The sequence below is a fragment of the Ornithodoros turicata genome, chromosome 7 (genome assembly GCF_037126465.1).
Source record: "Ornithodoros turicata isolate Travis chromosome 7, ASM3712646v1, whole genome shotgun sequence".
NCBI lineage: Eukaryota > Metazoa > Arthropoda > Arachnida > Ixodida > Argasidae > Ornithodoros > Ornithodoros turicata.
In genome coordinates this window covers 11,529,274-11,542,029 of record NC_088207.1, presented here as the reverse complement: position 1 = coordinate 11,542,029, position 12,756 = coordinate 11,529,274, and the positions used below count along the sequence as shown (strand labels likewise).

Genomic DNA, 12,756 nt, shown 5'->3' with positions numbered 1-12,756 from the left:
TTCCCTACAGCAACGGTCCAGGAGTTGATTGCGATCAACAAATTCGACAAGCTTACTACAGTTTTCCAGATCCCTGCGAATGAAAATGATGGCTTTGTGGTTTGCTAACACGTTCTGCACGCTGGCGCCGATTACGTTTCTTCCTTAATGTGCACGAGGAAAGCGAACCGAAGAAAACAATTTTGCGACATTGCAGCCAACTCTCTCCGGAAGAAAACGTTTAACTAGATCGCATGAGTCCGCCTTAAGAGTAGTTTCTCCAAGCAATGTGAAGCTACTATGCTCTGTAGTAGCCAGCTACATTAGCAGAAGCAACAGGTGGCCACACCTGCAGCCAGCACGATTCCCGAGACATTGAACTCTGATCCAAATTTCACATTGGGATCGTGGGATCATTTTGACTCCTCTAGAACCATAATCCCTTGTTGCTGACATACTCCAATCAAAAAATTTAGTATTGATTTAGAACAAGACTATGTTTGTAGTGTACTTTTGGGGACATGGTTAGCCAAAATCGCCTGTCAGTACTTCACCATCCCACATTACCTCCGTTACGCTTGAAAGTGTCGTCAATACTGTATTTAAAGAAAGACCATGTGCTGCGCCTGTTTATTCCTCCAAAGAAATAGTTTCGCAACACTTGGAGATTTGAGATAAACCACGGAGTGCTGATTTTACACGGTACACAACGCATCAGCTTAATGTATTAAAGTCGCATGCAGCCATGATAGCAAAAAACAAACATCAAAGGCAGAGTACATCTCAATGTTACATCGGGTTAAATCATCGTATTAGACAGAGCTTCATAAAGCCATAATTTAACAGACTACTTGAACACAAACTCCTGGGAACAGACCATAGATGTGCCATGATGATGATGATGATGATTCCAGTGTGACAATGCAATTTATGAGAGATGATCCAATAACCTTACCCCTGCTATGGAACAATGGTGTGTTCTGCAGTGGCTTACCATTCTCCATGACATGCGTCCATCGTCGCTCAGAGGTGATGTAACTGGGAGCACAGTCTGTCCAAACAGCTCATTGATGACGCATGCCTTGGCATAGCAACTCTGACCCAACACAATCAAGGCAATGGGGCAGCTTACGGCACCGGCAATGAGGTGCTCATCCTCAATGCTTAGTCTCAGATGCTGCAACTGGGCTGTAAAGGAAATATTGAAGACATATAAATATATGAACACTCAATCCTACAATGGTGGAAACACACAAAATAGTCACAAGACCATTGCTCTCCAGGACTTCGGTACCACTGCTGGAATCACACACTTTAAAGGGAATATGACCTATCCATAAAAAATTTAAAGGTGCGTGTTCCAAGTCCCAGTGCTGGTGGCTTTTCACAAACTACCTCTATTTAATAAATATTTTGCATCAAGTCACGTATACAGGGCATCTACTTTTAGGTGCCACAAATTTTTTTATTCAAAATCTATGAGAGCCTCAGATATGCCATTTGGGTGTCTAACATACCTGGCCTGGCGGACATATTTCCTAGCCTGTCGCATCAGTGTTCGATGACTAATTAACTAAAAAAAATGATTGACTTACTAACGAGTTTTACGGAAAACTGAGATGGCAGGATTAAAGACCGCAGTAGTCGAAAGCTGTTCCAGCTGTCAGCAATTTCGAAACGTTTCCGCGCTTAAAAGGTTAGAAGTGCAGCACGGATGTTTTTGCAAGAGGGTTGTACAGCAACGTAACCATCCTGTCAAAGATGGATCATGACCACTTAGCATCATTGTAAGTCATTATATCATTGCATATATCACTATTATCTTGCTTGCTACACGTGTGCAGTGTGTCCTTTGTCATCATTGTAAATATTTACTGCAATCTCTTCATTTGCCATTTGTAGGTACTGCGGTCACCTGCTATGTTCCAATAATTATCTTCATTGCTTCACGTGTGTACTTTTTCTTCTTTCCACTCCTACTTGGGCCACCAGGAGGAGGCCAGCAGTATCAATAAATAAAGAAATTAAAAAAAAAAAACATGGTATGTACCAATTGGATGACTAAATACCTAGAACGCATTTCTTATTTTTTTTTATTTGGGGTTTTCGGACAAATGCGAGATGGCAGAATCGGAGCAAGTCATTACTTAAAGCCATACTCTATTTGAAAATCCTGAAATGAGTACATACTTTGAGGTAATCATCAGTAACTGAGCCTAAACTGAGACAAGCATGTCGTGAGCACAGAGCAAACACCCATTTGGAATCAGTGGGTCACACGCAACGATGGAGCAGATCTGCAGGCCAGATAAACCCACTTTGTTGCACAGATAAGCCAACAATGCGAAAGGTCATGCCCCTCCTGTGCTCCTGATGAGCTTGGGTTTGGTTTTGACCCAGCTGCATAGCAAAATTTGGCAAGTGATATCTCAAAGCAAGTATCGGGATTTTTAAAAATGAAGTTGGCGTTAAGCAATCACTGGTTCCTATTCTGCCATCTCACATTTCCATCAAAACCACTCATTACAGAGTTCATTAATAAATTTTAGTTAGTCGTCTGGCAGTTTCCTTTCACCTTGCCTGTAAACAGTCTGTTCTGCTCTCGTAGCTTTTTAGCGAGATATCTGTCTCAAATAAAAACAAAGACCCTGTATATGTCAACAGGTCAAAATGAAATGACTCAACTGAAAATTAGATTAGGTTTTGTGAGAAACCTTTCCTTTTTTTTGCAACCACAATCCTGGATCAACCATATTTCACAAAACAATGCCAATATTTTGCATGCTCCAACTGTGCACAGGGACAATACATGTCTGCAGAGAGAAGCAGAGGGATACAGCACCCAATTGGAAGGCAAGTTCCCCACGTGATAGGAAAGTATTGTGCTATGCATTTGAACCACATTGCTAACTACAGTTACACTTTTTTGTTATGAATGACAATAACTTTTGATGGATTTAGTAGTTTAGATGGACGTATGGTAACTGTATGCTCTCTTGAATGCTTGGACTTCGTGGTTTCAGGCATGTAATCACTCTAATCTACATAAAAGAAAGAGATGATCAAAGTGCACATGATCCTGAAACCGTCGGAGGTCCCAGGATCATGAGCACTTTGATCATCTCTTTCTTTTATGGAGATTAGAGTGATTACATGCCCGAAACCACAAAGTTCAAGCATTCCAGAGAGCATACAGTTACCATAAGTTTAAGACTGATGTTAAAGTCCCTTTTAAGTGTCATACTAAAAGATAATCAATCAATCAGCGGGGATGAGATTTCAAACTTCATGCGGCACTCTACCACTACACTGAGCAGCCCTCATTGAAGGACATTTATCTCGGACGTAATTGTTTGGATGACTAAACATTCTCTGCCATTGCCAATCACTGTTTGGAGCATTTGGGAACACACCATTAGCATATTCACACTGGATAAGCCAATCTGTCAGTTAAGGGACCACATGTTATGGCTATCAGCACTCAGCATCTGGTTCGCTCGGGAGTTGGGCAGATATGATATACCACATGGTGGACAGCTTGGATCAGACTGGTTCTGTCTAGTCCAACACGTGAGAGCAACAATGTCTCCCATGGAGTGACGTGGACAATGCAAGCATGTTAAAAAAGTGGGTCTTCCTTCACATGTTTCTCTCTTCTTTTTTTTTTTTGTTGGACCAAGTTAATCAAATAACAAACATAGCCTGGCTACACAATGCAGAAAAAATATTTTGGCATAATCTAGACTGAACAAAGTGAGTATAAAGCAAAACCGATAACAAGGGCACTTGGAAGCCCATTTTTAATTAGTCACGGGAGGTAACAAGCTCGGGTGATTAAGTATAGCGACAGTCTACAGTTGCCTGAATTGCGCAGGTCAGCACGAGGTGTGAAAAATACCAAGTGCTGCAACATTTGGGTCAGTTTTGAAGGAATGAGATGAGCCCTTAATAATACGCGATTCATTCTGACCTGTTCACCCAGAATAGCCCCCAACAGCAGGCACAAGAACATCCCACACCTTCACCACCCGGTCATAGGAGCTATCAATCAAACTATGTCGAATGACAGATTGCAAAAGATGCACCTGCATGATGCAATTAACCACATCTATCAAAGTGTGACACACACTTTCAGTGAAAAATCCAACCTTAGGCTGCACATACAATGTTAGCACATTTGACAGTGCATTGCTGCACCGCCACAACCTACACATTAAATAAGTAATGAAGGCACTTCGAACGTATGGTCTTTGTACCGCGTGATAAGAACACACTACCTTCAGGAACTGTTACGCAAGACATTTCCTTTGCTAAGCAGAAATTTGCTGACAAAATTAGGTCACAAGAATGCGTGCAGCGGCAGCGATCTTGCCCAGCTAGTCCCCACGTGTGGTAACGTCGGGTCGGCAGAGCACTTTTTATTGGTTGCTAAGAATAATCTCCCGTCGAGAAGTGATTGAAAGGGGCAACAAAGTAGGTATCGCAATATGTTGCAGTTACCCCGATAAAGACTACGCACGAAAGAGTGAGGTGCATCAACGTGTAAAATACAACAGCGACAGAACTGACAAATTTACACGCTGTAGAGTTTTGGTTGTGTTGCAAGACTGTTTGGAGATGGAACCAACAGTATGGTGGTCTATGGTTTCACTTTCCCATTGCAAAGGAGCTAACAATTGATACAAACCAAATTTTGAACCAAATACAAACCAAACTATACACACAGCGAATGCAGCATGCAGTTTCCTTGCAAGGTAGTAACAACCAGAGTGCAATGTATCGAACCTCGTACGACCTTCCTTTTTGTCAGTGTAGAGGTACTTCGCCCACTTTTTGTGGCCAGAAACTTGACTAACACCCGCCTAGGTAATTGAGGCCCACGTAAACAAGAAAATACCATACAAAAACTTGCATCACAGGACCGCCGCGTGTAACCTACCCAGGAAATTGAGGCAGCAATACATTTTCGAAGTTATGGCAGTGCCTAATTGCGCGCTTCAAAATATAAGTGTCACTGCAGGCACGTTTCTGCTCAAAATGCAACACGAGGAAATTTCGTTTAAAATTTCATCATGTCATCTTTTAGAAATATTCGTAGGCAAGGATCAAAACATCGCTCTAATGCGTGCTTTGCTTACTGATGAAGCGCTGTGGACACTGTCCAGCATTGTTATATCAGTAATAAACGACACACGAAGCACTAACTACATCCATTCTAGCTTCGCTTCATTCATAAACAAGGAGCGCAGCCACAACAGTCATTGTGAGAGCTTTGCGGTCACTTGAAACTGCACACCGGCCCAGGGCTGTGTAAGAAGGGAGCCCAGAAACATTTCGTTTGAGGCATAACGCGGCAACACACTCCTAGTGGTACGGAGTGGCAATGACAGCCACATCGCTGTGAAAGCAGACATACGAAAAACAGCTAGGAAACGGGTTCCATATTTTGCTCCACGATGATAACGTAAAACCGTTCCGTAATTTAGCGGGCACTGATACAGCGCTTCCTGTAAACAAAATTGTACGCTGTACAGCTGAGCATTACAAACGTATGATTCGACCACACATGACCAGCAATCCCTTTGCGAAGTAAAATTACGCTGAACATGTGCAATCTGGAATCCACTTCGACTACACGGAATGTATTACCGTACCACACTTTGTTGGCTCTGAGCGCTGTGTCACCCCACAGAATGAGTGGGACCACAAAGAAGGCACACTAAATTAACACACAAGACAGCGTTCAATGCAAATTCAATCTGTGAAACGAGCGTAAATAATATGCCGCTTACTTTCATCGAAGTAGCCACACTTGGCGATGTCATCCAAGGAGGCATTGGTATCGGCCCATATCCTCCGCAACTGCCTGCTGTTTCTGCTGAACCTCGCGAACTCGCTCGGCAAGGTCCCGGTCATCTTCTTCTTTCGCCCAGATCTCTTCATTTGAGCTGGAAGACAGGAAAACACCGCACGAACAATTTCAGCTTCTATCGCAAACAGCTGACGATAAGCCTAACTTCCGCCACTTCCGCTACGTCACTTCTTGTGAGGCCACGTGAGTAACCGAAACTCGTGTCACTCGTACTCAGATATCACAGCGCCCGCGAATCGTCATGCGTCGAAGAGGTCTCGTGTACCCGCTCTTGGCCGTGTTAGCCGTGTAATAGTTTGTACAAAAGGATTTGTTGCTTTGTCTGCGACTTAGAATGATGCCGATATACTCGTAGGCTTTGTTCCAGATCATCGTATTCATATTTTTGGTGCACACGCGCTTTGGTGCCTTATGATTCACAATCCGTTCTCTATTCTTGTTGTAAAGTGAGGGTGTGGACCTGTTCATGACTCATAGGACCCCCCCCCCCCCCCAGCATTTCTTTTCTGTCCTCATAAGTTCGCCCCTGGACAAATTTGTTATCACTTCACTCTGTGCGATGTGTCAAGCGCGGACTGATGATAAGACGTGACTAATGGCAGTTAATAAAAGAATAAGGCTTTTGAGTGTGATGACCTGCGCTGTCCATTTCAACCTTGGAACCTCACCGTATGTGGAATAAGGAAATTGCTTTTTTCCTGGCGAGAAAGAGTGGCCGCTGCAGTGAATGAGTGACGACTGTCGCGGCGCCAGCGAATGTATGGTGTATTTTTTGTAGTTCGTTTGCATTTCTTTCCCAGGGGCTATAACAAAACAAACTGCCATGAGTGGAAAATAACTGAACGCTCCGATGGCCCGGGGAGGGGGATATACGTTTATTTCGGAAAGGCCAGCCTGAACAAAGGTTGGCTTGCTATTTCTAAATATATATATATATATATATAATACAAAGATGAAACAAAGACAAATATAAGATAACGAGGACGGGGTGAAGTGCAGAGACCTGAAAGGGTGGTGGTCGGAGTACTATTGGATCATACTAGGTGTTTTTGATAAAAATCAGAGATATGAAGAAAAAAAAAAGAAAACGAAGAGGAACACTGATTAAATAACTCGCACCAAAGACGAATGACGTTCCAGAACGTTTCACAACAAAGGCCATTCTCTCGAAAGAAGTCTCGAAACGCAATATTATTCGCGCATAACATTCTCCAAATGTACAAATCAGACGTGTAGGAAAAAAATGGTCCCTGGTTGCGTGGGTGCAAAAAATGGTCCCGCATCCTTAGGCGCGGCCAAAAATGCGGGGGCACGCTTGCGGATAGCCGATGAAACGCATCATAGCCGACCGAGTGCTATCATTCGCCCTTCCGTTATGTCGAAATTGGAGAATTTAAAAATTGTTAAAATTGCTGTTTCAAAACATATTGAAATTGGAGAAATTGGTAATGGAGGATCTGCAGGCCATTCAACGAGTAACATAAAAGCGATATCATTCGCTGCACTGAACCTGGATGCTGGTATTTTTCTATTGTTGTTTAGACATATGGCCAATTTTTGCAGTTGTCCCCTGCATCTTTTCAGCGTCGATGTTTATGGACAATAAGAGCTGTTACCCCGTCTCATTCATTGTCTTTGCTTCGGCTGAAGATACGGTTCTTCGAACTAAAAGTATGGGAGCACACCTGTAAGACTTGCACCTGAACAACAAAAGGAAAATGTTAGCATCTAGGTTGAGTTGGGAACTACATCCAACGACCCCAGCAGCACATAAAAAAAAAATTGCTTCAGAGATGGTCGAAGTTACGTTGCTAACGACGTTGCGTTACCAACGTAACTTCGACCACCTTTGAAGCAGTTCTTTCATTCTTTTTTTTTTTTTTTTATGTGCTGTGGTGAGTCGTCATGAAGAACGTTTGTGAGTGAAATGTACGATGTCACGATTGGGAATATATGGGGTTCGCGGTGTCGAATTTACGCATTTTCGCTAGACACCCCTCACAAAAAGACTGTTGGGTGCGTCCCCAAATCACAATACGATGTACTTGGTATGCGAAGAAAGGGCATTTCGAGACGAACACAGTGATGTAGACTACTTTCGTGTATCTGAACTGGGAGACGACTAGCGAGGTTCCCAAAATGTACCATATTTTATAAATGAGGCAAATTTGCGATTTTTTATCTGGCTCCAAGTCCAAGTGAAGACCTGAACAGTAACTGCATGAGGTCTCAAGGACGGGATCATATTGTCGGTTCAGAAAACTAATAAGAATCGGCTCATTGTGAAACGCGTTTAAATGCGGCAGATTTAGGTGACCATTGTTGGAGGTAATTTTTTGGCAAAATTCTGTTTCAAAAGCTATTAAATTTGTATTGAAAACCAACATTAAACATTTTTAAACACCATGTTTATGAAGTCGTTTATTTTATAAAAGCGAGAAAAACCCTGTGCAGGAGAACATAAAAAGAGATGACACAATACAACAGAACGAAATTCTTGGCAAGGTGTTGTGCAACTTTGTGTGAACACGTACAGAGTTTCGAATTCCTTGGAAGAGTTGAAACTGGTGGAAAGGAAGGGGAGGAGGGGGGTTCTTTTTTTATTATCTTCTTTTTTTCATCGGATGTTGCAGATTTATTTTATAATTTGCCTCGGAGCGTTATTCGTGAATGTGTTCAAGAAGCTGTTTCTGAGAGTTAGTTGGGCTTTCAAAACACAGTTGGTATGTCAATAGCGGATTTTTGAAGTTGCTAGAATTGTATTTAGAGTCAACTGTGGTGGAGGTTTCGGGGGTGCGGTTGTATCGTCAGCGGGGGTAGTCTTAGCGAAGGTGGGTCGTGCACAGTGCAGAGTAGGTTGCTGTGAGGGGGGGTTCGAGGTTGAATTTTTCGCGCGATACGTTGATAACGTTTTTGGGTTGTGGGGAGTTAGAGGTTCATGAGGCGGGTGTTTTGTTGGTGTTTCGTGAGGAGGGGGTTTGGGGTTGGATTTCACGCTGGAATGTGAGCAGTTTGGTAGAATTCAGTATTTGGATCTAGAGGCTCATTCGGGGGATGTTGTTGGGAATATCATCAGCGATGTGAGAAACCTCCGGAGAGGAGGGGGTGAGGAGAAACGTCGGGGTTGTCACTTATGTTCACAAGGCTTCGCACCGTCTGAGGAAGGTGGCGGGTCAGTTGGGGGTGGAGGTGGCATTCAAGAGGGGGTTTGTGGTTGAGGTCCTTGATTGGAAAACTAAATCGGGATATAGGGCTGGGTGTTGTTTGGTTAAACATCGCGAGACGTTTGTAGATTGTAAGCTTGGGGTTGTGTATCTCATCCCGATATGTCATGTGGTGGCGAACATATTGGTCAGGCCATTGGTGTATTAATAAGGGTTCATATCATAAGGGTATCATAAGGGTTCGCATGAAAAAGGGGTATGAGTCAATGGTGGAACATTTAAGAAGTTGTGCTGGTTCTTGTAAACCTCTTTTCAAGAATACGAATTCATTTTAGAATGTATTAAAGTTGAGGTGCTCTTGTACCGGGAAGCTTTGTTCATCAAAAGGGCGGGAGAAAAATGCATTAGTGTGGCGTCTGTGTGTCTATCGAATAGTATTGAAGAATTCCTGTGTGGAAAGAAAGGGAGGGGGGCCGCGAGGTAGTGGATGTGATAATTTTTTTTTCGGTAAGTGAATATGGCGTTGTTACTTGGCGTGCGTGAGGCCTGTGCAGTGACGTCACGTGTGGTCACGTGAGATTAGAAGACATTGCCACACGGGAGGAACAGTAGGGAGGCTATGCCGTGAGTTTTTTTTTTTTAATTCGGTGTTAGCGTCGCGAAGCAGCTGTGGCTATGAGCGGCGTACAGACGTTGACAGATGGAGAGAGGACAGCAGGATGGAGTGGAGGACAGGGGGTTAGTATATGTCCTGGGCCGACTTCAGGGGGAACTGTGCCGACATTCGTTTGGAAAGTCTTCGGAAAGCACAGGGAAAACCTGAGACAGCACAGCCGGTGACAGGATTCGAACCCGTGTCACCTCCCAGTCTCGGCGTGGAAAGCGATCATTTTAACCACTATGCCACGGGAGCTGGTCGTGAGTTGTAGCGGTATGCGTGCAATTATGAGGGGAGATTTTAAAAACACGCGCCTCTGACGCATCCCCATGTTTTCCCATGTCACGTGACTCCAAGGCGCTCAAAGGCTGGGCGTGACGTCAGGTGCACAAGCCTAAATGAGGCAATGAGTCTGGTGGTGGTTTGTATGGGGGAGTTGGGGGTATCTTGTTTCGGCTTAAATTTTATTGTTTTGCAGTTTAGTGCTGTGTTGCGTCGTCTCTTAATTCTTATATTCCCCTGCACTGGGGTTTTTATCACTTTTGTTAGAGAGTTTTAGTGCATCGTCCGCTATCGCCTTAGCGTACGTTGCGTTGGTGGTTCTGCGCATGCGCAAAACAAAAAAGAGAGCCTCGCGCATTGCGCAGAACCACCAACGCTATCGCTCACGTATACGCAAAGGTACGATGCCCTAAAACACACTATTATGCGCTACAAAACAGCTCGGCTTGTCACGCTTTTTAACCTTTTCGTTTATTTCACTTTTATTTTTGCATTGCTATTCCCGTGGTTACGCGAGTGAATTCTGGCGGTCACGTGGCAGCGGCACCTGACAGTGTCACGTGACAGGACACGCGGACCTACACTGTGGTTGGTCGTATAATGCAATATTGCTTTGAAATTACACACACGGCGTCACGTGGCACTGTCAGGTGCTGCTGCCACGTGATCGCCAGTATTTACTTGCGTAACCGCAATAACAATGCAAAAACTAAAAGCAAAATAAACGACAAGGTTAAAAGCGTACGAGCTGTTTTGTAGTGCACTATAAAATCGATAAAAGCCCAGTTAGCAGACGTACAAAATGAAACACCGAGCTGTTACCATCGACTTTTTATTTATTTATTTATTTATTTCGACGATATTGCAGACCCGAAGGGCCCATGCAGGATGTGAATACAGGACAGAGACCAGGGCGTACAAAAGCGACATTCCTGCGATACTCACATGCTATATCTATAACTTGCTCTAATTAGGTGCACTAGCATTCCACTGCTAATGAGAAGGCATTGTCGGAACAAAAGGCTTCAGATGGTAATCGGTTCCACTCTTCAATGGTCCGAGGAAAGAAAGAATACTTGAATCTGTTAGTACGCGCAAATATGGGTGTTATGGCATGTCCATGAGAATGTCTACCTGTTCTGGTATTTAGTTCCGATATGTAATTGCTCCGATTTAAACCTGTGCGATGAAAATAAAGAGATTACATAACCCTCAACCGAGTTTGTCTACGACGTTGCTGTAGCGGTATAGGGTTTGCCTTAGTCATCAGCTCGGTCATCGAACCAAGCCTATCATACCGGTTATAAATAAAGCGCAACCCTAATTTCTGGATTTTCTCAATTTTCTCAATGTCAACTTTCGTATGGGGATCCCATACAATACTAGCGTAGTCAAGGGTGGGAAGGATCACCGTTTTAAATGCCATTAGTTTCACAGTCACGTTCGTGTTTTTGAGAAGTCTTCTAAGGACACCCAGTTTTCAACGAGCTGACGAACATAAGTCTTCTATGTGCTTTGTCCATTCCAAGTCACTTGTTATTGTAACACCAAGATACCTGTAATAATTCACTTGGGAGACAATACTGTTGTTAATAGTGTACTCATACCTTAGGGGTTGTTTTTTGGTTGTAATAGTCATAAAGACAGTTTTCTCCAAATTAATAACCATGTCCCATGTATCACACCAAATTTTCAATTTAGATAACGCACAGTTTAAGAGTTTTTGATCGTGACTTGAAGATACTGGGGAATACACTACACAATCGTCTGCAAACATACGAACTGACACATCGGTACCCAAGGACTCCGCTAAGTCGTTTATATAGACTAAAAACAGGAGCGGAACTAATACCGACCCCTGTGGAATCCCGGACGTGACATTCAAGTGTCTAGATCGATTGCTTCCAATTACTACATATTGCTCGCGCTGCCTTAAATATGATTGGATCCACCTTAATAAGTTAGAAGGCACTCCGAGGTTGTTTAGTTTAACAAGTAGTTTTCCGTGTGGTACCTTGTCGAACGCTTTAGAATAATCTAAAAAGATGACGTCAACCTGTCCTGACTTGTCTAGAACCATAGAAAACTCGTGTACTATTGATACTCACTGTGCAACTGTAGATAAGCCCCGCCGGAACCCGTGTGGACAATGACTAAGAATGTTGTTTTGTTCAAGAAAGCATGAGAGATAGTTTGATATTATCCGAAGCAGCACAATGTACTGAAAGTCGAGTGCAATAGGGGTGGACGGTATGTGTCTTATCGATGTTCCTTAGCTTCACGAGTCTGTTCAAGGCCTTCCACCTACCCGTCCACCCCTATTGCACCCGACTTTCAGTACATTTTGCTGCTTGGGATATGTGTTCCAACAGTTTACAAGGGATACAAGTAAGCGATATGGGGCGGTAATTACTGATAAGTGATCGATCTCCCTGTTCGAAAATTGGAACCACACGTGCAACGCGCCATTTGTCTGGAATATTGCATGTCGAAGGAGGCTGCCTAAAAATGACAGTTAAATATTTAGCCAATGACTCCGCATGCCCTCTGAAGAACACCAAGGGAATCACATCTGGCCCAACTGATTTGTTTACATCAAGGCCTAGTAACATTGAAAGCACTCAATTATATGTTATCTCTATATCTGTGCATTATTATTTTCGTTCTCAAGAGCCAAAACTGAAACCTTTGGTTGTTTGGGGCTTCCACAAAGAGGTGGCAGCCTCGTTCCGACTCGGAAACGCCTCTATCACGCGCTTCTGGATTCGCTTTTTCCGCCCCCAATGTACCGTACGATGTTT

At 43.4% G+C, this 12,756-nt stretch overlaps 1 protein-coding gene across 3 annotated transcripts in view; it reads right to left on the bottom strand.

Annotated features, from left to right (window-relative positions):
• LOC135400205 (dual serine/threonine and tyrosine protein kinase-like) overlaps positions 1-12,756 on the bottom strand; it is a 58,879-nt gene that overhangs the window by 30,709 nt on the left and 15,414 nt on the right. For 2 of the 3 annotated variants that reach the window (XM_064631963.1, XM_064631965.1), the window contains exons 2-3: positions 5,772-5,927; positions 974-1,167 (exon numbers count right to left, since the gene is read on the bottom strand). In XM_064631963.1, coding sequence (XP_064488033.1) covers positions 974-1,167; positions 5,772-5,922 — 345 coding nt within the window. In that variant the 5' untranslated portion in view covers positions 5,923-5,927. Of the gene's footprint in view, positions 1-973; positions 1,168-5,771; positions 5,928-10,900; positions 10,919-12,756 lie in introns of those variants that run through there. The other variant, XM_064631964.1, reaches the window with a different exon arrangement.